The sequence below is a fragment of the Haemaphysalis longicornis genome, unplaced genomic scaffold, assembly GCF_048455015.1.
Source record: "Haemaphysalis longicornis isolate Haplotype H1 unplaced genomic scaffold, Haemaphysalis longicornis Haplotype H1 scaffold_4, whole genome shotgun sequence".
NCBI classification, from domain to species: Eukaryota; Metazoa; Arthropoda; class Arachnida; order Ixodida; family Ixodidae; genus Haemaphysalis; species Haemaphysalis longicornis.
In genome coordinates, this window is record NW_027526361.1 from 12,197,326 (window position 1) to 12,222,757 (window position 25,432).

The window sequence follows — 25,432 nt, forward strand, 5'->3', positions numbered from 1 at the left end:
TTGAATAATTTCCAGCGTGCGATAAAATACTTCTGTACGAATAATTCCCGTTCGAATAATTATTCTCATGTAACAAAAGTCATTTCTTTAAGGACAGAATGTAATGCAGGGCAGTAAGTGCTATATTTGTAGCTAAAATAAAGTTTGCTGAACCAGAAGAGTTGGGCTGAGATTTCGCCAAACGAACTTCCATTCTATAACAACCTCTCTCGTCCCGTTTAGTTTGCGCTGGTTAATCATTTTGATTCCATTGTATAGACCCTCCGTGGTGGCTCAGTGGCTAAGGCGTTGCGCTTCTGAGCACGAGGTCGCGGGTTCGATTCCCGGCCGCGGCGGCCGCTTCTCTGATGGAGGCGAAAAGCAAAAACGCCCATGTGTTGTACGAGATTTCGGCGCACGTTAAAGATCCCCAGGTGGTCAAAATTAATCCGGAGCCCTCCACTACGGCGCGCCTCATCGCCTGCGTTGCGTCGGCGCGTTAAACCCTACAATCAAAATCAATGATTCCATTGTATAGCTTGCATACTGAACTGTTATGGGCGGCATCTCGAACTTGAAACTAGGTGGTGCGGACGCATGTTGAAAGAAAATCTGACGTACACGTTTTGTGTTTTTGATGCCATATGCCTTACTCACCTAAGATGCCATGAAAAATAAATGACTCCTGGCCTATTTTCGTCGACTAAGTGCTATACAGCAATGGTGTCTGGCTGCACAAAAGGGCTGTGCATGCATATCAATCTGAAGCTTTCGACGTGCTTTTGACAGTTGCAAGTCCACTCCAAATGGCAGCCGGTACCGATTCAATGTTTTGTTGGTCGGCGCGACTTTCTGCTGCACTTTTCTTGTTTTCGTTTATATGTATCGTGATTGATTGCGCTTGCAGAACTTTCAGTGCGTTCAAAATTTTGATGTTTTTTTTTCTAGTTGTAGCATCGACAACTTCAGTGCTCTCAAACCGGCGCGTGTACTAAGGCCGGGTTCGATATTTCAGGACAATAGCAGAAGTGCCCCTCAATTTAGACACTCAGTCAGAATGGCAGAAAGAACCCATGGGCACGAAAACAGCATTAAACATCGATGGCTGCTTTTCTTCTAGGGTTACAAGAAGGGGTGCTTTTCGAGCCATTCTGGCCCCTTTGTTGCTCCAGGGCCCACTGACGATGACGAAAGGGTGGCGGGTGCTCTCGATGTCACGGCGGTGTACAGCTATAGATACGAGGGGCAGCGTTGAGCCATCGCAAATACTCGGAAGAATCCACGGACACACAGCAAAGTGGATGCTGGCATGTGAAGGCGTTATTGCTATACTAGAGCATAGCATAAGCTAGGTACGGAAGACAATTTGTGGTGCAAGAAGAGTGGTTTTCGGATAATTGGGGCGCCTTTCGTGCTTCCGTGCTCCGCTCTGTCACTCCAGTTGCACACTCAACACAAAAGCAAAACATAAAACTGTTCTAAGCTTATTGGGCAGTTTTAAATGCGGCATATATACCTAATTTTGCCCTTCTATACTCTTTAATTCGGTGTTTTCATTTTTGTCGAGTCATAATTGTCATTGTAAAGCTTTGACTTGGTTGGTAGACAAATAACTACGTTAAATAACTCGTTTTCACAATCATCGCAACACTTTGTTCATAAATGCTGTAGTGCTGTGGTTCTCAGTCATGAGCGCGCCGGGGACCCCTTTCGGTCTTGCGAAAGTGATGGGGGACCCCACAACGAACTTTATGTTGATCGGTGCCATACTGTCAATCAACGTGCAGTTGCATCTTACGTGGCCCACACCCTTATTCAATGCCCGCCTTTTGTGTCTGAATTTCGTGACGATGCGTGTCATAATGTGAAACAATTTGCTCTTGAATAGCCTTCTGAACACCCATATGTTGCCTTTTCTGTGTCTTTTTTTTTTCCTTTTATAGCTCGCGTCTTCCGAAAAAATATGTGTGCTACGGAGATAACGCACATGCCATGCGGCGAAGCCACCTTTTTGCATTGCCAGCAAGTTCTGGCAAACGGAGAAAAGAATGGCGGAGTCAACGTTTTGTAGGAGGCTTCGCGGTCCCCTCGAATGCTCTCGCGGACCCTCATTTTAGGACCACTGCTATAGTGAATAGACAAATAAATAAACGAGATAATTTGCCAGCCATCAACAGGACGCAGGAGGTTTGAGACGCGAATCGGTAAGCTACGCGCATTTGCCAAGAAAATGTTATTTGGGGTATGGAGCAATGAAGGCAATTACAGCTCATCACTATTCGAATGCCATTGAATATTTGACTTTACCCTGAATCGGGGAGTTTTTCATAGATTTGCTTTCCTTTCTTTCCGACATCCCCCCCCCCCCTCCTTTTCTACTGACTGCTGCTCACTGGTGCAGGAGGGCATGTGAGTATGCCGAACTCTTTCACTTGCAACACGCATCTTTTGATGCTGATCGAGGACCTTTCAGTCATACTCTGTGCTGTCACTGCGAAAGGAAGGTCCATTTCTTCAGCAGTTGTTTATCTCCGTTTTGTTTATGTATTGCAACCTCCTAGTAAATACGAGAGGGTTTCAGTCGGTGAAATCCTTAAAATATGACTAGAAGTGCGTTATTTGTACAACACTTTGCACTTTACGATGGTTCAGCAGGACATGTTTTTAACCGAGCTAGGCCATAACACGGAGCTATGAAAGAGCACTGTAAGGTTGTGGAAAAAAAAAGAGTGACAGGCACTGACTTCTAAGAATAAGCAAGCGTTCGTAATGAGCATTTCTGGAGACAAATCAGAAGGACCATGTGTAGGTTGCAAACGCGCGATGTAGTCATGTTCAGATTTATTTGTTGCCATGAGTTTTTTCAATGAATGTTGTATTGGCGGAATAGGGTTTCGGCGCTGGAGCGCCATTATAATTACTGTTATGCTTGACTGTCGAGAATTACGACGGTGGGTTCTATTCCATTGTTACTCTCACCCGTAGTTGCAGTTATGTGCTAGCGTTAGGCCGAGAAACCTTCGCGCAGACGCACACCAATTACTAAAGGAAGGCCTAAACAACGTCTACTGCGAACCCTCCTTTCTTTCTTTTCTTTTAGGTCCCTGATGAAGTTGAGCAGCTTGATCAGCTTAGAAAAGTGGCAGGTGAGTACTCAGTCTCTTCAGCGCCTGCGTGGCACCCTCACAACAAAACAACCCACTGAAGAGACTTGCGGGCATTCCTCGCAATTTTGCAGACTGTGACCGCAAAGAATAAATAAGCGCATTGCACGGGGCGTGCAGATTAAAAATTACTCCCACCTCCCCTCGCGGGAACCCCTGTGTAGATGCGACGCATAGGGGGTTCCGTTGTTAGGTTGATTCACCCAACGCGTGACACATGCCGTGAACCCCCTGCCGCGGCTATGACGCAACGTGGCGCGGTTATGACGCAACACAATCCAACACAATCCAACACAATCCACTTTAATCCAATCCAATCCGATCCGATCCGATCCGATCCGATCCGATCCGATTCAATCCAATCCAATCCAATCCAATCCAATGCCCCTCGCGAGAGAGTGTTCGCTATCAGAGAGGAGAGGGGGTGAGCGGCGGAGAGCGCAGCTCGCGCGGCGAGGAGAATGGGGGAGGGGTGTGGACGGACAACGACGCCGTATGGAGGGACAAGGCGAGGGAATGAGATGCAGTCGCATCTAAAATGTGAACTTGAGCTAATGAGACAGTTGTTCACTCCTTCTGGCACAGCTCACCTCCACAGGTACTACATGTGGCTTTGTAACCGTTATGTGGAGTTTGTTTTTAACGGTCCTGCTTGTCGTGGGGATAGCTCCGGCGTCAAAGGCTACACTGCGACCCGCTATTACATCCCCACAGGACTGCGTAATCAACCGCAATAAATACATGTCATCGAGACATATTTCCAGTGTGAATGGTGTACCCAGCATTTGCTTTCATCACGTAACCATAGAAAAAACAAAAAAAAAATCAATAAAGGCTAGTGTATTCTAGGAATCCGGGCGAATCCAATTATCCAGCACAACTTTTTGCGGCACACCTCAGCACTTCCCTGGTTACAACTCCCGCGGGGCTTTCCTTCGCGACTGAGGAAAGATAAAAATAATGCGCAAATACGAAACTGTATCTGGCAGACGCCTCCTCTTTTCCTCTGAATAAATCATGTGAATGCACCTTCTACCCGACACCTTTCCCCGGAGGAATGAACCCTGCTATATTTGCTATCACTTGTAAAAGCTACATGCCTATAATAATTGACTTCCAACATAGTGGCGAATGCGTAAGCCGTGAAGAAATAGCAGCTGGACGTAGCGATTCGTATCTTTTGTATTTTATCGCAGCAATGGAGGTTTGAAGGGGCAATGAAGATAAACAGATGTTAGGAAAGTGGTTGTATTATCTCTCCTAATTAGATTACGAAATTTCGCACCCTGGTCAGGGGTCGCACATGGCGCCGCAGAAGAATTTGAACTTCTATCAACTGCCGCTATTCTGGTCATCGTGCATCGATCGGCCACTGTAGCAGCTCACTTTGTTGCGGATTATCAAGCTTCAAATATTCATCATCGCACCGAGGAAACCGATAGAAAACCATTGCGCAAACGAGCGTTTACTGGAACCCGCAAGCCGCTTTGGGCGCTGTTAATTGGGTGCGATAGCTTCAGTTTCGTTAAAAGCTGTGTTCTTTGCTATGGCTACAAACTGCACTGGCGACAGTGCCACGCGCTTAGCGTAAACACCGAAGGTCTGGGCTGTGCATCATAGTCCTCTCAACTTTTCCAAAATATACGAGCACAGAACAAGCAACTAGTTTACTCAGGTACAAGCTATACATGTGACTGTAGTCGAGTACGTATATTGAATTTGTATGTTTATGTGTTTGTACAGAAGTCACCGTAGAACATTATTCCACACTCGGCATTTTTCCACTCGACATTATTCCCTTGTTCGACATTATTCTATATTATTCTACTGCTCTAAATTATTCAACATAAGTTTGCACTGCCTTTGACTTGTACGTTCTGTTTATTTTTATCACAGTGGTCGCGACCATTTCGCTAATGCTGTACTATTCGTCCTCGTTATCTGCTATGTCCTGCATATCAAGAATTTGACCCCAGGCTCAATCCTTTCTCGACGCCTTTAATGTCACGGTATTTTCTGGCTATCCAACCTCGTTTAATACTGTGCTATTTCATTTATCGTCTAAGAGATGTTGTAATAGCACAACAGCTACCCTAGCTTGACCGAGTTACAATACAAAGCACCACCGGCTTAAAGTTTTTGTGGCGCTCTGTCCGAACGCTGATATGGCATAGAACACTCTGCCGTAACTCTTACCGGGCCGCCGCCTTGATTAGGCAGCCTACAGCTGCTAGGTACTGAAGGTCGTTAGCTTGGTCCCGGGCTCACGGGGAGAACTTAGTTGCAGGCTCATCTCGCATAGCACACCAGTTTCAAAAGAGTTATTATCGAGCTAAATTTGACATCGCGGAAACTTGAACCTCTTAGTTATTTACTGTTTTAGGGCACAATGCAAGAGAGGCAAGGGTACGAAGAAAATTACTTACCTTCCATTGCCAAGTTAGAGGAAAAACCAACAACGCTGTTCATAGCTAGTAAAAATATATCGTTAAGCAGTAAAATAACGATTTTATTCCCATGGTTTCGCATCTGTAGCTTAACCCGGCGAAATGCACTGGTAAAATGGCGGTAAGATGCACGCGAGTGCGGGACCATTAACTACATAGCGTGCTAATAAGCTCGTGAAACACTTCACAACTTGCAGGGTTGAAGGGAGCGAAAATGGTGGAAAAGGAGTCATCTCACATGGTCAGCGTGGATGGAAAAGTTCGAGCGTCGAGCACAAAGGAGAAAACAGGTAACTGCTGACATATTAACACTACGCGGTGCTTCTATTTGTAATACTTATGCACTCGTTCGCAATGTTAAGGAATCATAATACGGCAAGCAAAATACTTTGCTTTCAGAAACGACGAATCACAAAAAGCATTATTTGTGCTCAACAGCAATGATGTAGCGGGCAGGTATAGATAGAAGGATCAACTATCAATGTAGGATGAGATTATAGCATACGCACCACATATTTATAGCATTCCGCCCTTCCCGACCTTCGGGCCCCGCTCCTTATGTGTAATGTAGCCGCCCACGTGTACGCTATACGAACATGGAGAACATAAGCGTTCGATAAGTAGCCCAGAAATAACCTACAGTAGCAAAAAAATATTGAAAAATATATTCGCTTGCGCTTAGATATAGTTGCATTTGATTAGGATCGCTACTTACACTTGCAGTGGTGAACATAAGATGACCACCGGTACTACCAGAGCAGCCTTCCGTCTCTGCAGAGGTTTGCGCATGCGCAGTGCGTGAGCAGCCAGGCTCTTCTTGCCGTGCGTACCGCGTCACTGAGATGTGTTGGCTCCAAGTGTAGGCTCCAAATAATGCAAATAATGTGTCGCTTGCTATACTGCCATGTTCTCTACTAACCACGTCTCACCCCTTGGTGTGAGACTTTACAGTTCGCGCGCGTTAATTACACAGATTTGTTGCCCCCTGCTGAATGGTAGCACTAGTCTCCCGAGATCGGATGTCGAAACGCATTACGCCAAACACTTCACGTCTTTCAATTATCTCGCGCGTCGTAAAGGCACTCGTATGCTTGCGTTAAAAGTGAGCACGCGGTACCTGCGAGTGTTGCAATACGGGCGTTTGATCTGCACGTTAACGGTTCTCAGAATCCTGTGCGCCAAAAGTCGATTTCACCAGGTAAGAGGATTTTGTCATGGCGAGGTGGTGTTGCTGGGGAACAAAGGCGCGACATAGTTGGCCTCGCACGAAGTGATATTGGACCCCCGCTAGGCAGGCCTTTGGAGCCGCTAAATAAAACAGTGCAGACAGCGCGATCAAGGGTCACATCCAGGAACCGGCACGCGCGCCTCCAGGCAGAACAACGACGTAAGCATCGTCGCTGCAGTGGCGCAAGCCAGCGTCATCCGGGAGATCCGTATGCTTCGCACGCTCGCAGATGACTGAGGGACGCGCAGGCAGTTTCATAACAGTACGTACGGCTGCGCTCCGCCATGCAGCTCGCGTCGTCGTCGGCCGCTGAGGATTGGGGAAAAGCCACGAATCAGCTGCCAGCACGCGGTCTGCTTGAAGAGTGAATAAAAGTGGGGTTCATGAAGAAAACTGTGTTGTCCCGATAACAATGGTGCCGATTTCATCGCAAACTTCAATGATGATTATAATCGAGATATTGGACAAAACATATCAAGCAGTGGGAATTCCCCATTCACTTTCCGGCGTTTTTGTACGGCGTCACAAGTTATCGTTTGTGCGATTTGCCGCCGCCGACCAAAAAAAAAAAAAAACGCCGCAAAAAATAAAATAAAAAAATTCCCCCGCATTTCCCTGAGGGGGAGAATGTGAAAGTGCGAATGCACGGTTGTCGGCCCGCTTGCGGCGCTTGCGCTTGGCCCCCGCAGCCCACCGCCTCGCCGCCTTCTCTTCCATCTCTTCCATCGGGTTTGTAGTATCACGTGTACACCACGCAGTTATCAAGCCGCTATAACGCCGCTGAGTCGCCAACGCACGCCGCTGACGACGTAGTTTGAATGCGTTAAAGATATAAGGCGCGTCACTAACACTGATATCAGCGTCGTGTCCGTGGCTTGGTCGGTAGAGCGTCGCGCTGCGGCCGCAAAGTCCTCGGATCGAAACCTGGCGCCGGATGCTGTTTCTTTTTTAAATATAGAGGAGCACTGCGGACGCCGACGCCGCCGACGCCGGCGGTGGATGGTTTGGGGTCGCACTTAAAACACGACTGGGCGACTGTGCCTCTAGTTCATTCTGATCGTATGAATTGAATGAGAGCGCGCAGTTAAAACACTGATAAAAAACTGTGGCTGATTACTCTGTCATAGGAATGGGTAAAACACGAAAGTGAACTGTGCAGCGTAATCAGCAGCTGGGCATGATTTGCGGGTCGGCAGCTGTCTTGTGGGTGTGCTTGGAGAGCGACGTCCTGCTGGCGGGTCGCTTCGGCAAAGGTGTACAGGCGTCATTTCCGTGACGGATATGACGTCAGTGAAATCTTCGTATATCCCCGCATAAAACACTTTCGTGTTAAAATGTAAGACCCGAAAACGAACAATCCCAAGTATAACTTACTCTTTAGTACTAATGGTTACTTTCCCGCAAGAAGGCCCTGTGTGCGGGGGTGCACCCTTTACAGGCCGCTTGCTTCGTTGTATTGGCGTTATTTCCCTGATGGATGTGACGTCACTGAAATCTTGGTGTATCAGGAAATAAAACCCTTTCGTGTTAAAATGTTTTACTGCTGGCCCATAGAACACCACTCGTGACTATATTGCGTCACTGTGTCATGAAATTTGTCATTTTAAATATTTTTTGTTGTTTTTTGGTTGAAAGACGAGCAGAATCAGTTACCAAACGCTAGTTCTTGCGAACTGAGCAAAGTTGTGCTTTGTCTTCCTGGCCCCTTTAACTTTTGGGGTCTAACGAGTGGCTCCTTATTGGCGGCGAGCGCGGCCACAGGGGGCGCTTCACAAGGCACTCCCGTGACGTCAAGGACTAACATTCGTATTCTGCTTCCCTGGGGCCAGCCTTCAGAGCCGTTTCTCTGTCCTGGGGCTGTGCTTGATGCTTGTCCACTCCGAATTGAACGTTTCAGTAGCGTTTGTTTTGATACAAGCCTTCAAATTGTGCAAACATCCACGGCGGGTGTATGCTTTGCAACATTTTTATTTTTATTTTACCACTCACGAATAGCACCGACTGCTTCGAAAACTCCAGCACAAGACGGGAGAAGTCGGCGCTTCTTAATGCTATGAATTCGTATTGTACCAACTTTCGTGTCTAGCAAGCGTTCAAGAAAAAGAAATAAACAAGCCGTCTGCGAACGCCCGCGAAAGCGAGAGCGCCCAAGAACTGAGAACAAATAGAAGCGCGTCGGTACAAGACATTTCAATTCTATTCCTCAGGGGACGTTTACTGCGCAGCGCTGCCGAGTTTTTTGTAACCTTGCGGGAGAAAGCTGAGTTTCACCCTTGGGTGCAACAGGTACAGTCATAGAGAAATGAAATGTGAACAACAAAATATGAAGCAGACCACACATAATTGAAAAACACTGCTCGTGGAGGTCAAGTATTAGCGGGCTATTGGTACATTTGGAAAGCTACATTTCCCTTTTTTTTTTACTGAAATTAGGCCACGCGTCAATTTGAGCTCCACGGAAAGAAATCGCACTATTTGGGTGTTCTGATTCATATTTTCGTGATCGCATTTTATTTGTCCATGACTGTACGTTGAAGGCATGTATTCTGTTCGCACAAAGTATAACTTGAGTCCAAAGTACCCATGTATTTTCAAGTGGTCACGACACTTAGGGTAGTGTTGTGAAAAGGGGGTGGAGGGAATCTGTGCCATAGCCCCCTTTTTCAGGAACCAATGCTAAGTTTCAACGAACACACTGTTTTGAGGTAGACGCCTAAAAAGAAACAGTTAACAATGACAGTGTTTTATTTTTCTTTGTCAGATAGGACCTCCCCGGGTAAATTATTCCGGAATAACTAGTATGAAATAGCTGATACCGTTGACTGCATTAAATTATTTCGTATTATTTCCGCCTGTTGCGCTTCCATAACTTACTCGGGATACATGGTCGCGTTTTAATTGAATTTATGGTATATCTTGTTCGATCAAAACGAATAAATAATATAAACGAACAAAAATTCGGAATGCGATTCCGCAGGCTTAATGCAACGCTCAGTGTTGCCTGAAACTGCTACGACGCACCGTGCCAGAGTTTTTTTTTTTTTAATATCCGATTTAAAATGTTCTCTAAAATTTAGATTTCAACCTATAGCTAGAAATCTAACGATGATAATAAAAAAAGTAACCATAAAAATAAAGCTAACGTGGTGAAAATAGTTCGTAACAATGAAGTGATAAAACGCCGTTTTATTGCCTGATCCTCGGCGTGATTGTTGAAGCCCTTTCCATGCAACGCAAATATCAGGAACAAGCCTCCCAGACCGTCTTTACATTTTTTCAAAAACAAGTGAGGCCGACGCAATATGAACATTTATTGAACAGCGCAGAGCGTTTGGTTCCGTCCATGAGCTAGCAAAGCCGACTCTACGTCAACGTGTCGAAAATTAGCTTGTTGTGTGACGTTGTTCAACTATTGCTTCCAGGCATCGCAGACAGAAATGCGATAAAACTTATTCAAAAGTCACCTTCAACGCGGTCAAGAATTAGTTGAATGAACTCAAGCACTGCTAACGCATCCGCACTCCGCCGGAGGGTTGCAGACGATCGGCGCAGGTCCCCAAGCTAACGTCAAGTACCTTGACGCCAACAGCTAAGGGGCTCCACTCAAAGATATCAGCGCCCATTACGCGTCGAGTACGTCGTTGACCCCGTGCCACAGCTGTGCTATTCCCTTTGTCGTCTCTCCGGCTTCTCTTTCATGTTCACGCAATCCCCTGTCTCTTCGTGGTTTCCATACACTCTGCCACACATCCTCGTGTGGTTCCGTCTGATTCACCCCGCGCTCATTGCAGTTTTAAAGTGAAAGCTTTCTCCGTGGGACCGGTAGAGTTCTGTCAAAAAGCTAATGCATTTCCCGTAGACCGGTTGCTCGACCGAAGGGCTCTGATGTCATCTGGACACACGGCGCATGCGTGAAACCGGGCTTGCATTGTTTTAAAAATGGTTACTTGAAAATCACGAAAAAGGTACGGTTTTAGATAAGACAGTACATGCATCGATCACGAAGAAGGAGTACGATAGTATATTTTTATCTCCCAAACCACTTATCGATATACATTTTGATCGTTCGTAGATGCGTGTACTTAGTGCGCGAGAAATCGTCGCGTAGGTTTGTTCTTCGTTTGCGATTTCGGCCTTTCTTTCGCGCTTCTCTCAGCTTTTTTTATGAAGGGACGGTAAATTTTATTTCTAGTAATGCTAATAAACTTTCCACCTGCGTCTTCTTCTTCCCCTCCCTTGCTTCCTTTCTCCCTGGCGAGCAGTGAAGGATGCCCAGACAGACTCGACGCTCGCGAGCGTGAAGCAGAGCTCGCAGCTGGAACAAGTCCGCCCTGGAGAGCGGCCGCACAGCGTGTCGCGCACGCAGGTCGACGTGCCTGCGCTGGGGATCCACGAAACGAAGATCGAAGACAGCAATCAGCCGCAGCAGTCTCGGCAGCAGCAGCAGCGACTACCGGTGCCTGCTGAGAAGAAGAACTACGGCCTGTACCCGTGGAACGCGGAGGAGCAAGACAGAAGCGACGTGCGTATACGGGCTTCTCCTGCAGCGCTTTCGACACTGTGGTTCCAGCCTTAGATTCCGCCTTGTAGCCGGGCTGACTGATGGGTGCTTGTTTAGGCAGGCCCATTCATGGGCACCTAGTGAACAGTGATGAGTTTGTGCGAACGCGAAGACAGTTTTAAAGTTGTATTTTACAACTGTTGAAAATTGACAAGAATTTAGTCCAGAAATTACTTCACTTCACCTGGACTAGTTAGTTGCTAGTCGTTCAGAATTAGAATGGCGGAGAACTAAGCGTGGACACTGAAAAAAAAAAAAAACTACACTCATAAGGAGGATGAGGAGGCAAAATTTTATTTGGAAGGGAGTGGCGGATGGGTGGCAGTGCACAGAAAGGGGCAACAGTTTTATCTGCTGCATGGTTTATTCATAGTAAATACCTTTTGTCATCATTATTAGTGCATCCACACCATGGGATGATATCCACTTCAGGAACCAATGCCCTCTTAAAATGTGCGCATAAGTTCATATTTTTTGTAAATGTTTTTTTTTTGCCTTGACAGGGCTTACTTTAAAGCCAATAAACTCGTACAACGAAATAAACAAAAAGGCGATGTTTACTTTTACAATGAAGAAAAAAAGAGCTTAAACTGCAAAATTAGCCCTGTGAATACTTCGTACATACTTCGATGGTATTCAAATTTCAGCGGGCGGGAAGGATCAGCCTTCCGAGTACAAGTTCTTCCATCGAGCCTTCCGCCGTACAGAGACTACTCTTATGCATGAATTGTGAGCTCTAATGGCGTGCGGGCAAAATGAATGGTGCTTTCTTCGCAGTACACGCCCACAGACCTTGCCGAGTACATCCTGAGGACAGGAGACGAAGAGGGCGTCGCCATTGCCGTCGAAGAGCTCCTCAGGCAGGGAATGGTAAGGAGGAGGGAAGACGCTTGCGGCACGCGCCAACACCCGCCTGACGTGATTGCGAAGCACGAGCCGTATTCCACGGTCAACCTAATACATAGGTAATCTTAGAAATATAGGACACGAAGGACGCGTCGGATGTCCTGGAGGTAAAATGGATGATTTTTTGGGTACGACGTAATCACCGCACAATAAAAATGTGTGCCATTTGAAAGAATTTGAATCTTTAGTTATGTTTAATTAGTGTGCCCAGGTGGATTTAAATCCCAAGGTGCGCCAGGCAGGATGCTATGGGCCTCTTTTCACCGCAGTAAAACTGTGCACTGTCATGGAAATCATTTACACCGAAAGGGCAACGTTCAGAAGTTGACTATAACAATTGTAACAAAGCAAAGTGCTTTAGTGTCCTCGGAATTTCTCGTTTTCAGGACTCAACGCTGCCGCCCTCGCGGTTTCATTCATCAAAAATTATTTTTAGCCCACGTCAGCTTTCAGCCATGCATGCCTCGTCTTCACCCCAACCAAAATAAGGAAATACAGTACAGCATACGCAGACAATTAAAAGTAACTTTTACCACCAACCAAATCAGTGCCAAGCCACTTTAAACCGATCTAAATGTGCTGTTCCCCAATTATCCGAATGTTCTTCAAGCCATAGAGGCCCGCAGAGTAAATTAAGCAATTGCGTCGGACATACTTTTGAGCCACTCTCCTCTATTAAAGTGTCGGGTGTTTGTGCTCCTGAACGCGCTCCTTCCCCTAAAACTTCATGATCACTTTGAATTCAAAATCAAGGAAGTTTATTCAAGTGAATTAGAAAAAATGCGAAGGTAAAAACACTACAAACAAGTGTCCCAAAGTTTATGACTGTACTGGGACCCTGTATAAGTCAACAACAAAGTTAATAATTACAATAAACTTAGGCAGCAGTAAATGACAGTACAAAAAGCTTGTTAGAAAATATAAGGCACTCCAAAATGAAAAAAAACGTGAATTACTTTCAAGTAAACAATAAAACAGAAAATAGTTAATCAGTGTAAAAGGATGGTCATCCTATTCGTTTCACATCAGGAATAAATAAGCAAAACTGTGACAATTAAAAACGATTAACTGGACAAAATAGGGTCTTTCAAGGATGATTTAGATGACAAAATGCAATTAATTAGTATTGCAGCAGTTGGTAACCTATACCAAATTTATATTGCAGAGAAAGCTGAAGTCATTCCGCCGTAATTAGTTTGCACGCGTGAACCAAGCGCTGCATATCCTATTCGTCTCGTAGCAAGTTCACAAGCTAGGTCCTTTCTTTCTTGCCGTCCTAGATGAGCCGGGAGGAGGCGATTGTGTACCTGCAGGACGTAAAGGCGGAGATGAACTACATCCGGGCTCAGCAAGAGAAGCTGCGGAAGATCCAGGAGCTGCGGGAGGCCATCAGCATGAAGAAGAAAGACGAGCTCAAGGTGGGCTGAAACACAAGATTTTATTGCGGTCTATTGTGCTAACATGATAAAAGTACTTACAGTCTTTGTCAAAATTTCCTGAGCCACAGAGCTCATCAATTCGGCTGGAAAATTCATACCGAACCTTCCTGTGATCTGCTCTGAAATCACCAGGTTTAACCTGTAAGAACAAAAAAAAAAAATCGTCAGCTCTCTGGAGTAGAATATTTTGTTGACACTCAAGATTTCGTGTTCAGCATTGAATGATCTGAAGTAGAGCAACCCTCAGAGGGGACTGGAGATTTTGGCAAAGATTTCACCTTATGCGGGGAATGAACAAAGTAAGGGCTAATGAACTTTGTCTGGGCTTGCTAGTCTGCACGATATGGTATGCGGTGTAATAAACCACGTAATTCAGACCTAGTAAGGCGGCCTCTGATGCCCCTTCTCCAGCCTTGCGGGCCATCCGGCCAGAGGATCTCGCCTTTTTATGACATAAGCCATCTCGGAAACATTACCCCATTCCTCTTCAACGCTAACAGGTACGCACGGGAATCCCTGCTCTTACTTTTACTTTCGCAGAAGTGTCTAACCCACATCTCGCAGGCATTGTTGTGGTGGTGCATTATTTATTGTGGAATTCCTACTGCAGCTGTGGGGTATTGTATTTTTTTTGGTTTCGATCATTTCGCATTCTTCTTACTCGCAAACAAATAGGAAAGCTTTTGGGGGAAAAAAAATTGCTCCTCATTGTCTCCGAACCAAAGTAAAATGACTTCAGATAGGGGACACGAATTTCGCGCAAATGTGCACTGATCCCTCTCCTCGGGAATTTAGCCTCCCAAGGTACCACACTTCTTGTTGATTCGGTTCACGCCTCCATTTTAACCCCACTATCATCCTCGGGCGCGAACGCTTTTATGGCCAACCCAGACTGTGAAACCCCTGTAAAGCGTGCACCACCGCAAAGTGACTATTACTGCGGTGAAGCTTTACACAACTCACGTCCTCAGTGTACATGACGCTTAGTGTCGCTTTTGTCCTCTTGGGTGTGCAAGATTCACGGCTCCAGGGAGTCAATGCCTGATGTAATGCCCGGAATGAGTGCTCTTCCATCTAGAGTGTGGCGGCAGCCTTTGACTCGTACGAAGAACTTGCATTGAGAATTCCCCGCATGGTGCGTTGCATGGCGGCCGGCAAAGCAAGTGTCGCGCCTTGGTGAATGACCGCGTCGTCTTCGAGCGGATTAGTGGTATAGTTTCCGCAGAAGCAGCACACAGATGGCGCCTACCATCGCGAGGTACCCATCGACCACGAACAGCGCGGAGTGTCTTCTCTACTGCGGTCGCTTGTAGACGAACTACGGCCCTAGACTTCCGATAAACAGTCATATCATAGATATCATGGGTCACATTGCACAATGCAGTCCCAATTGAGATTTCAACATGCTCACTTCAGTCTCCCTTTAAGTCCCGCTAACAGCCCCAGTCGTTCTCCTCTGCGCAGGCGCAGCACAGGCTCGGCGAAGGCTTCGGCCCGAGGGAGCATCCGCCTAAAGCCCCGACCAAGGCGCCGCAGAAGGCTCCGCAGGGGAAACCCACCGCGAAGAGTCCCACCAAGGCGGCCACCTCCAAGGAAGTGGCGCCGCCGTCAAGCGCCGCGGTGGCCACGGAGAACAAGGCAGTCCCCGCCGCAGCTCATGGATCGGATGCCTCCAAGTCGAAGGCGGCTCGCGTCGACGCCGGCGGAGCCGAGGCGGCCCAGAAGCGCGATTCGGCGGCGGCCAGCAACAAGCTGGGCGTGCTGGAGCGGCTGGGAGAGGAGCAGCGACAGCGGCAGCAGGAAGCCGACGGCCTGCTCAGGAGGCTCCGGGGACCCTCGCCGTACGACGAGTACACGCTCGAGGAGATCATCTACTGGCTCGCCAAGGACATGTTCGCCCACAGCATCGTCAAGGGTGCGTGCCCCTCTCTAACAGCCTACTTGTAGTAACAAAGGAAAAGAGAAACGGAGTTGTCCGGTGTGCGGTCAACACACGCAAAGGCCCTCTTTTGTCTCACCGCACTTTCTTCAACAGAACAGCTGGCTTTTCAACTCAAAGAGAAAAAGTTCAAGTGTTTTATTGCTTCTTGCTTTCGTGCAGTGTAAACTGTCTTTTTCTGGGAACATAAACAGCGGCAAAAAAGGTTACAAACCAACAAGCGTTTTTCGACCTTTACGAATGCAGTGTGCTCTTTGCGGTAACAGACAACCGCTTCACTTGCGGCGCCTTCACAATTGTAAGCACACCGGATCCGAATGCCCACACTTTGCCTTCTTTGTTTACAAATACAAAGTAGGTGTACACCGTTACCAGGCGTCAGCATGGGGCGCCACGAGAAGCGGGATGGCACGCGCACTGCCCATGAAAGACGCGGGTGGATGCGTTGGCAATATAGTCTAGTCTATTCTCCCATCGTTTGCAAGACAAGGGCAGTTCTATACAGCTATCGTCCAACAAATTTGTCAGGCACATTATTTTTGCGTTTACTTGCACGTAGCCTGAGGATCTTTATCATACGCATGCTAGAAAGTACCGGTATATCCTGGTATACCAACGTTCGCCACGTATGACGTCAGATATTGCATTGCGGCAAAAATGGTTCCTTGGGGTGATGCCACTATCGATGTTCTAATCATTTTCTTCGTTAGGTGCTACAACTAGGCTAGTATCTATTTCATGTGCTGTGTAGGTGCCCCTAAATCTCGAAATGTGGGCGTTTTCATTCTTCGCTTCCATCAGCAACACGGCCTCCACGGCTGAGGTCGAAGTCCTTGGACTCAGCAGCCCTTGGGCACAGCAGCACAACCTTATACCCGTGGCTGCACCAGTACCTCAAACTTGTTGGAACCGAATGTTGGTCGACCCTATGGTCAATCTTAGGTTGTTCTACTACAATTTTCTACGAAATTCAATTCAAATCTACATCGGACCAAATGACCGTCTCGGAAGACGTTCGAGCCGCTCAAAACGACTTTGAGACATGAATGTCCTTACTTTCGTCCCAGTGCCTTCGGGCATTTTCCCTAGACTTACGCTGAAAAAAAGAGTACTCAGTGAAAATGAACAATTTTTCATCAAGTGTTTAACGCAATTGATTTTTCCTTAAGTTAAAATACTCCTGCAACCTTTATAGGCACTATAGTTTCCATTTCAATAATACAAAGGGAGCAAATTTTTTGAATGCGATTTGCAATTTGTAAGAAAAAAAACTTTCCAGTTACGTTTAAAGTTGATGCTATAGCTGACGATACTTTCATTACTATAGATTACCTGTGATTTTAAATGTGGATTTGTGGTCTGAAAATGAATTTTACGGCAGCAGCGCTAGTGCGAGGGAGTGACAAATCCTTCCACTGCCACCGAAGTTGCAGGGGAGCACGGCAGATTCAGTACACCATACAAAGTCTGTCCTTTGAGTCGGGTGTCGTTCGTTTCGAATACGTGTGCAAGGCCAGTGGAGCACAGGTATTAGTTGGCTACTCAGCTACCACGGCGAGTTTAATACGGGTCTTAAAAAGGCTTAGCGTGGTAAGCCGAAACTTGCCAGTTTGTAAACAAGTGTTTATGGTTATGTGTTTCCTCGTTTCAGGAGACCAGAGTGCGGAAGAAGCGCTCGCGAGGTTTGCCAACTTCGTGGAGACAGAAGTATCCCAGAACAAGCTCTCTGGAGAAGTCGAGAAAAAGGTTCTCGGTGAGCTAAACGTTTAGAAAGCACCTTCCATAAATATGCGTACAATCCGGAGCTCTCGTACTCAACACTTGCGATAAACATGACTGACCTTCCATTGCTAAAAACACGAAATCGATTAAACATCCCCACAAACTAACGTGGTCAATAGGCTTAGCACAAAAAAATTCAAGACAATAAATGTTATGAAGCTGCATTTTCTGAGCTGCGAAAAGAGCTTACTAATAGCGCACGTTACACTGTAGGCATAATTAAGATTGTGCGAAAACCTACCAAGACTGGGACACTCTGCGGTACAAACACCGTTGCTTTGAATACCCTTATAATTATAAAGGAAATGGAGCCACACAACTATTGGATTTGGAGCCATTTATTATTTTTTTTTGCTTTATTTTGAAAACTGGAAAGAAAGTGGTTGCTTTCTTTCGCCGATGTCTCGCGTGGCGTTCACGGGACGACTGTTAGGGTAAAAGCAGTGGAAGATACCTTCGTGTAGCAGTACACAGCAGCAGCAGTCCTTGCGTGCTTTGCACAAGGTCCTGGTTTCTTCAGAACTATATCTGCCTCTGTGTAAGAAGAGTCTTTCTTGCCGCGCAGACATAATGCTTGCCGCACTGGTGGACATCCTGCGCGAGTTCCCGGGCCCCCAGTACAGTGGCACCAATCCGCTGCCCCCTCAGCGACTCTTCCCGGAAGCCACCGAGAACCAGGCGGCCAAGCTGGCCAACGCGAGGCTCCGAAACGCTGCCATCCGACTCCGCGAGGAAAAAAGTAAGTATGGAAACAGAGGCGACGCTGCGCAGTTATCTCACGTTGCCGAGACCATTCGTTTGTAGCCAGCGCTGAAATCTGACGCTAATTGGAGCCGCGCAGTCACTGCCTGAGCCTACGCCTAATCGGCGCTCATAGTGCCGCGCATGTGCCGCGTTTGTTTACATTTAATATCCTTGAAGCGGTGTAGTAATAATGGTCATGTCACCCAACCTCAGATATGGGGAAATCGGGGAGCTTTCGGCGTTCCGTGAACATAATAATGATGACGACGCGACGACGACGACATTATCGAGGACCATGAGGAGAAGCATGATGATGATTCGTTGCTCGTCGCATCTACACGTGTCTTGAAAAGAAATCCCTTACCGTTACTCATTTGTTAGAGCGAATATTTCTATTCCTCACTGATGGCGTTTGATGTCGCGCCAAAACGCTCTTCAGCAAAACCAACTTTACGCAGTGGTTGTCCACTCAAAAAGGCACTGCAGGAAAGCCAACTTTGCACAATGGGTTTTACAAAACTATGATGATAATAAGCGAGGGCACATTAAGCGCCTTAAGAAAGAACTGTGGTTCATTCACCTGTAATAGGAATCGGTAAAACACGAAAGTGAAATGTGCAGCGAAGCTGAGCATGATTTGCGGGTCGGCGGCTGTCTTGTGGGTGTGCTTGGCGAGCGACGTCCTGCTAGCGGGCGGATTCGGCAAAGGTGTACTGGCGTCATTTCCGTGACGAATATGACGTGAGTGAAATCTTGGTGTATCCCGGCATAAAACCCTAAAACGAACAACCCCAAGTATAACGTACTCTTTATTACTAAAGGTTGCTTCCCCGTAAGAAGACCCTGAGTGCAGGGGTGCGCCCTTTACAGGCCGCTTGTTTCGTTGTACTGGCGTCACTTCCGTGCATCAGCGAAATCTTTGTGTATCCGGGAATAAAACACTTTCGTGTTAAAAACGCTTTCCGTGGCCGAAATCGGACCTGGGCCCTCGCGACACGAAGCCGACGTCTATCCGATTGCGCCATTTCGACACGGTTGAAGCCGCTTCACGTTTTAACCATCTTTTTTCAGTCTCGATGCTTTAGTTGCGTATGTCCGTCCGGCGTGGTGAAACAGTCTGTGAAGCTCACAAGGGAATAAGGCTGGGACCCAGACAGTTCACAAAACGGGTGCTTGTGCTGAGCACTCCTTTGTTCTTTCCCTATTTTAAGTGCTGAGCACTTTAGGGGCTCGCCTTGTCGTTTTAGTTCGCTCGCTGGACCCAAGCAGAGCCACACGGCGTTCCGTCGCCGCGGCATAACCCAGAGGCTTCGAAAGCCAAGCGGTTTGTATAGTCATAAGCGTTCGAAACATGTGGACCGCTGGCGCTTGTCATAGATCTCCTCGCTGTTTAGTGCTAAGAAAACTGTAGGTACATTTGAGGCAAAATATGCGCAATTAACCGGCAGCGCCCGCGCTCATTTACTTAAGAACTCTCTCTCTTTTTTTTTACGATAGTAAGCGAAAAAAAGTGGCAGTGCAACGCCGGCACGTGCGGGAGGAACAGCAAGCACAAAAAGAACAGAACTCCCTCTGGCGCAGTTTCAGGCAGCGGGCGCGGGAGCGCTGCGAAGGTGGGAAATTTCAATTGCATTGGGTGGTAGCAGTGAGCGCATAACGGCGCTACAGCCCATCATGGCGAATCACTGCTCTGCACTTGCGACAGCTCTCGCATTGAGTGGAACGGCTTTAATTTTTCTAGTGCTGCTTACAATGATAACATCAACATTCAAGTTTTAAGAGCGACACCACCTGCGTTCCGCAAGTTTTAGCTGGAGAGGAATTTCAGACCTCTGCGTTTGTAGCGCTAGCTTTAATGTTCAGAGCAGTGTTTGTGTCATTTAATTAAACCAGCGGTCAGTTGTTGGGTGACCCTCTTTGTAAAGGCCTGCTTCTCCTCTCCCTGCAGAGAAGACCATTCCGGCAGTGATCAAGCACAAGGAATTGCCCGCGGCTGCCCAGAAATCCTAAGGCAAGCACCCACTCTTTACTTTACCTTTCTGCTGATAACTCTGCATTCAAGAGCTGAGAAACTGAGTCGTGGTTATTTAAAGCATGCGGTGTTTTAGAGGGCAACATTACAAGGAAAGAAAATGGACAGATTGTTGTCTCTAGCTTGGTTTGGCCTTTTCTGTGCGATAACCAAAAATTTGTGACTCAGGCGCAGCCGCAAGCTTATACTCACCTTGGACCAATCATTCTGGATATCCTCTTTAAATTTTGGGGGTTTAATACGCCGAAGCTACGTCTAGGTTATAATGCACGCGTAGTGGGGGACTCCGAATTAATTAATCCACCGGAGCATCTTGTACGTGCGCGGAAAAATAGACACACGGGCGTTTTTGTCTTTCGCCTCCATTTGAAAAATGGCCACCGCGGCCGCGATTGCACTCGCATCATTGGGATTAGCAGCAAAGCGCCTTAACCACCTAGCCAGCGCGGGGGTTCTGAATACCCCCTTAGGCAGGCACGTAGCCAGGGGGAGGTGAGGGGAGGGGGGGGAGTAGTTGGTGTCAGAACCCTCCCCTCCCCTGACATTTTCGTAGCGGTGCATTCCCCCCTCTGTCCCCTCCGCATTTCGGCTTTTTTTTTTTTTTCGTCTATGCTGATCAGTGATCACACTCCGTATCGCTGTATTAATATGTAAAAATTAAATTACATAAGATAATGAAAATGAAACGACGTTTGCGCGCAGGATATCTTTCCTTTTAGGTCTTTTTTTTTTCAGCAGCATGTAACACCCCCTGAAAAATATTTATGGCTACGCCACTGCCATTAGGTATCAACACGTATAGCATTAGTATATGAAAACTAATACATCGTTGATAACGCCCAATTAAACCCCTAATTAGCATGTTTTTTGTTTCTTCTTTCTTCTTGGTTTCACCGCAGTGTCAAGTTGTCTGCAACAGCGAGCAGACGAGGTCTTTACTTCCTCTGGCAACACTTCTTCCGAGCTGCGTGACACCCTCCTGGTCGTTGCCGAGCCGGCACCACCGACAACTAAACCAACCACCCAGCCCCCGTTCCCCGGCGTTTCCGCAGGCGCCCGCGGTCTTGCTTGTAATCTAGCTATTCTTCCCCTGTGTGTGGAAATGTATATCGACACGCCGTTACCTGCAACTCCAGCGTATCGCTCGTCTCTTTTGCATCAGGTGAGGAGGGGAGAGTGACCAAGGACTGGCCAAACATGTCGTATACAAGTGTCCGTGAACACCGTTCTGTGGTGGGCGTAGCCGCGCCCGTAGACATTATAGTGTTTGTGGTACATGCACTGTTGGAGAAATGGTCGCGCAGTGTAGAAGAATTCCGCAAATAATTTAACCTTGCTTTTTTTCTGATCCGGATAACTAAGTATGTCTTCTTCTTCTTTTCAAGTTCCCCGCTCTGTGCTATATTGTGCGATGACGGTGCGGGCAGAAACGACGAAGGGCAGGGAAGGTAAAACGTGACACAGTGCGAAATACTCGTAGTACGCATATATCGAAATGTAACAGAAGTTAACAAAAACAAGGAAAATAACAGAAGCTGTTAGAACGATTATCATGCGAGATAAGTGTGTGTGGAATTACTAGCCTGACTGACAAGCACTTTATTATTTTTTTTTCTGTGAAAGCACTGTCGCCATTCCGACAAATTAGTCGTTCGGGGCTACAAATTTTTAGGCCTCAGGGTTCCGTCAAACCTTTTTTTTTTTTTTTTGTCTCACTCCATCGTCGTCGTCATTTACCGTCAATACGCAATAGCATACGCCTGTGAATTGACCCTTGTGTTATTTTGAGATATAGTATTTCTTGCCTAATGGCTCTGGCTAATGATAAAATAACGACTCTAGATTTCTTTCTCTGCGCGAGCGATCCACCAACGCTACGAGGCTTCGTCGTCTGATCTCACCACGACGATCAGCCACTTGAATTTCCCTGCAGAGAAACATAAATGAAGAAAATCCGAAGAACTTTGTGTGGAGCACGCCTGCTGCATTCCGAATTTGTCTTTTAGACTTTAAATTAACTTTCTCTATTTTTTACTTTCTTTTCTCTCCTTCCCACCTTTTTTTTTTTTGGGGGGGGGGGGGCGGGGAGGTAAGTGTTCTTGATGCACCCTCCCCCTATTCGATAAAAACGATACAAAACCTTGACTGAGCAAATTGTCGCACTTTTGATGGAGTGCAGGTCTAAAATTATCTCCTTTTCGCCGACTGCTTTCACGTACATGAAAAGAAAGAAACGCCTACAAATTGTTCCGGAATTCTTTTACAATGTGCTGTCTTGTCTCTCGCTTATCGTTACCCCAAAAACTTTTACAATAGTAAAAAAAAAATGCCACATACGCTTGCAAGTATAACTGTTAAAGAAAACTTCATCTTTCTCCCTTCATTGCGGGTGAGCGCTATTTTTTGAGAATCTTTGTGGTTGTTGACCTTAGTGACTCCAGTGTTGACCCGGACTGCAGGATACCTGAATCGAGGCTATGAAACGGTCCTTATTCAGCAGGCAGGCATGTAGATACGCCGACTGGGGAAGGCCAAGTAGAGAGGTACCTTTTACACGCGGCCCGTTCCCTCGCTTGTAGTGAACTCGTGCACATTTTGTAAACGTAGTCGGACTGATTTAGCGGTTGTTGTTTTCTCTCGGCGGCGGCGGCGGCGGCCCTTACTCGCTGCCCCCGCATGTTTTCACTGCAACGGGCCATATCATGAATGTTGTACAATTTCAGCTAAAATAAAGTCACCGAGGAAAAGCTCACGGGCTGCTGCCCACTTCCATTCTTTTGTCGTCTGCTACTGGAAATTGCGATAAAAGGGCGAGTTCGTACGATTGACACCACCCCTAATAGATGGAAACATTTACAGAAACAAAAAGGCTTTGTCTCTTCTATACCGTTAAGGCTGAAAGTTGGGCTAGTTGGTGTTGACTTAGATGCATATTACCAGCGAAAAAAACAGACAGGGACGAAGAAAGAAGCAGACGGGACACTCGCTAGACTTCTATCATCCTTGTCTATCATACTTGTCTGTTGGCATTTTCATATATTACGTGTTTCTTGTGTAAACTTTTCAGTTGAAGTCTAGCGAGTGTCCCGTCTGCTTCTTTCTTCGTCCCTGTCTGTTTTTTTTCGCTGGTAATATGCATCTAACTCTTCTATACCGCTCGGAAATGTACAAGTCTGTTTCGCTTTTTTTTTTTTTGTAAGGGGGTTGGGGGGGGGGGGGGGTTGCCTGCTCCATTTACAAGGTTACAGCAGTCACTGCCAGCCTGTTTCGCGTTACGACAAACCCTCGTTTACTATAGCCCAGTTTTCGGTGTTTCTCAAGTTTATTGAACGGTTCTTACGTCAGACTTATGCATGGTCGCCAGAGAAGGCTTCAGGCCGCTGGTATTGTGTATGCGTCGCCACCGATGGTTCCCACATTTCACTGCATGGTCGGACAGTCTTAATCGTTGTTGCATTAAGCTTCTCCAGACGATCAAAACCCTCCCCACATCCACATCGTGTGGACCGCAGGTCATGCCTTCCTTCGAAAGAATGAGGCGGCCCACGCAGCCACACACCCCGAGCATTCCCGTCAAAAAAGGGAGACTTGGCCGCACGCACCTCCTCCAACGTTCCAATCACCCAATCGCTACATCGGTATCCTCCACAACTACCGCGAGAACCCCTCCCCTCACCCGTCCCTACGTGTTTGCGACGCCTGACTAGGGCGCAGACTTCAGACCCGAGCACGCGCTTCAACAAACCCTTCCTCCGTCCCACACCATCCACTGCAGAAGCCTACAACTGCTCAAGCTGCCATACTACGAAACACGACCTACCACATCGTATGGGCACGCCTGGCTGTACAAATACCCTCTTTTTGCCTCCCCTGTGAACTGAGTGCGAGCTAACCAGCTCTCAGCTCAGGGCACGGGAACACCTGGTCCCCGGGCCAGAGCACACCTTCAGGGTCATCCTTCTGCTACAGCCCGTATCACATACGCTAAATGGGAAATGTCCAAGCCTCAATAAAACAGGAAATAAATAAGCTCGATCAATAAATTTTTATTTATCCGTCAATAAATTTCGATCAACCCATAATTTTGGTCAATAACTTAAGCTCAAGCTGCAATTAGCAGCAGCCTTGTGTGCTCGTTGCTCTTTCTTTCTTTTGTACGCCATGGTAACCTGACCAGTTCACCCCTAGCAGCTTTTCTTAATGACCAAAAACGAATTAAGTAGAACCACATCAGGAACTTAATATCGGCCGAAAAGTAAGAATTTAGCTTGAATACCAACTGCAAAGTTCTTTGTAGATCTCTTAACAAATTGTTGGCAGAAATTCCTGTCCTTGTCTTTACGCTGATAGGTTCCATGTTTCTGGAACGTTGTATACTATAGAATGTTCTCCTAAATCTGAAACTGCACGCAAAGCAAGTTGTCACATTCAATGAAAATGTTTTGCATTCTACTCAAGAACTCCTGAGTAATCAGTTCTGAGGAAACAGTGGTGATCCGGAATGCTAAAAAAAAAGACAAGAAAAAGAAACGTGCCTAAGCGTTTAACCGTATTCACCCAAACTTTTCACCCTTCCGTCGCAACTTTTATTATGCACAAAAAAGGGGAGTTCTTTATTCACTTTTGTGGTCTTGGGAAAAAAACTGCATTTCCATTTCCTACCAGGCCTGTGAAAATATGAAAATTTATGATTGCTAAACAAGTAGCTGCTTCGGCCGAGAGAAAAAAATTCCCGGGCCATCTCCACTAACGTGAAACCGGGGTAGGGGGAGAAGCATGCAGTGTATAAGTGTATTTTTGGCGCCTGGGCGTTTTTGCCCACGGATGTGGAGCCGTTGAGGGGTAGAAGTTATAAAGCTTTGCTGTACCAGTCTCGCGTCTTTGAAGCACGAAGCGTTCTAGCGCGAGGCGTTGGAAAACCAGTGTCCCGGTGTGTTCTTTTAGTACGCATTTTTGCCCAAGGTGATGAAATGTTCTGCACGGGGCGTTGGAAAACGAGTATCCCGGTGTTTTAATACCGTGACTACATGCAACTACGACGACGACGACAGGAGACGCCAACTGCCCGAGCCCGTAAGGGGCTTCGCCACTAAACATTGATAAAGTTTTCATTCTATCGTGACAGCCGTCCATCAGTTATCATTGCTCATCGTGTGTGTAATGTTGGTGGCATATTGCTAAAAAACGGGAGCGCGAACAACTGCTCTTTCA

At 46.8% G+C, this 25,432-nt stretch overlaps 1 protein-coding gene across 1 annotated transcript; it reads left to right on the forward strand.

Moving 5' to 3' along the window:
• Positions 1-2,340: 2,340 nt before the first annotated feature.
• Positions 2,341-22,973, forward strand: LOC144178258 (uncharacterized). The gene is made up of 11 exons (XM_077705974.1): positions 2,341-2,388; positions 3,080-3,125; positions 5,788-5,880; positions 11,081-11,340; positions 12,157-12,249; positions 13,566-13,703; positions 15,189-15,639; positions 17,315-17,416; positions 18,011-18,184; positions 20,138-20,200; positions 21,121-22,973. The coding sequence occupies exons 3-10, from the start codon at positions 5,805-5,807 to the stop codon at positions 20,197-20,199; spliced, it is 1,356 nt and encodes a 451-aa protein (XP_077562100.1). The 5' UTR covers positions 2,341-2,388; positions 3,080-3,125; positions 5,788-5,804; the 3' UTR covers position 20,200; positions 21,121-22,973.
• Positions 22,974-25,432: the final 2,459 nt, after the last annotated feature.